The sequence below is a fragment of the Propithecus coquereli genome, unplaced genomic scaffold (genome assembly GCF_000956105.1).
Source record: "Propithecus coquereli isolate 6110/MARCELLA unplaced genomic scaffold, Pcoq_1.0 Scaffold13836, whole genome shotgun sequence".
Classification (NCBI taxonomy): Eukaryota; Metazoa; Chordata; class Mammalia; order Primates; family Indriidae; genus Propithecus; species Propithecus coquereli.
In genome coordinates this window covers 1-835 of record NW_012138121.1, presented here as the reverse complement: position 1 = coordinate 835, position 835 = coordinate 1, and the positions used below count along the sequence as shown (strand labels likewise).

General features: G+C 37.2%; 1 protein-coding gene across 1 annotated transcript in view; it reads left to right on the top strand.

The window, feature by feature from the left end:
- LOC105806162 (store-operated calcium entry-associated regulatory factor-like) overlaps positions 1-832 on the top strand; it is a gene marked incomplete at both ends in the record, with an annotated part of 3821 nt that extends 2989 nt beyond the window's left edge. The window contains 2 exons of the mRNA XM_012639236.1: positions 2-95; positions 760-832. Of these exons, the coding sequence (XP_012494690.1) occupies positions 2-95; positions 760-832 (167 nt within the window). The remainder of the gene's footprint in view (position 1; positions 96-759) is intronic.
- Positions 833-835: the final 3 nt, after the last annotated feature.

Genomic DNA, 835 nt, shown 5'->3' with positions numbered 1-835 from the left:
TTCACAGGACAACAAGGATGTGAAAACTCAGGACCAGGATTCTGGACTGGCCTGGGAACTGGAGGAATATTAGGATACTTGTTTGGCAGCAATAGGTAGGCTTTGCATTCTCTCACTTGCTCTTTAATCCAACTTTTTTTAATAGGCTTCTTCGTTTTGCTTACAATTTGACTGCATTTGGTTTTTACTAAGAAAAATAAATTATGGTGACATTGCTCTATTAAATCAGATTCTCTGGGGATGAGGAAGAGATACTGTATGTGCTTTGATCAATATTGCATATGTTATTTTCTTTCATTGTATTTCTTCCTTCCTATGTAGTCCTCATAGATATTACGAGGTAGGAAAAAGACTGTTTACTTGGCATCTGAGAAAATGAGAAGGCAGGAAAGAACAACACATTTGGGGAACAGTTAGCAGTCTGGTTTGGTAAGAGAGTGATAGAAGTAAGGCCAGAAAGAGGTTGGGGCCAGATTTTGGAATGTCTCGAGTATTAAGGGTATTAATAGTTTAAGTTTATATTTTTTTGAGTGCAAATTCAGAATGAAAGAGCATTTACTCCCTGTCACTTTTCCCCCATAGCAATGACCATAACAATGGCAAAAATATAAAATAATTTACGCTAGCCCTGATATACCAGGACATTCAGGGAAAAAATGCTTGATAAAGATATTTTTTTCCTGATAGTTTAGAAACAGGAAGGTGTTTAAAAATTATAGTCACAAGAAAAATGCCTAATTCGCTTTTATATATTTAAAGAGCAGCAACACCCTTCTCAGACTCGTGGTACTACCCATCCTATTCTCCACCCTACTCCAGCACCTGGAATAGCCGC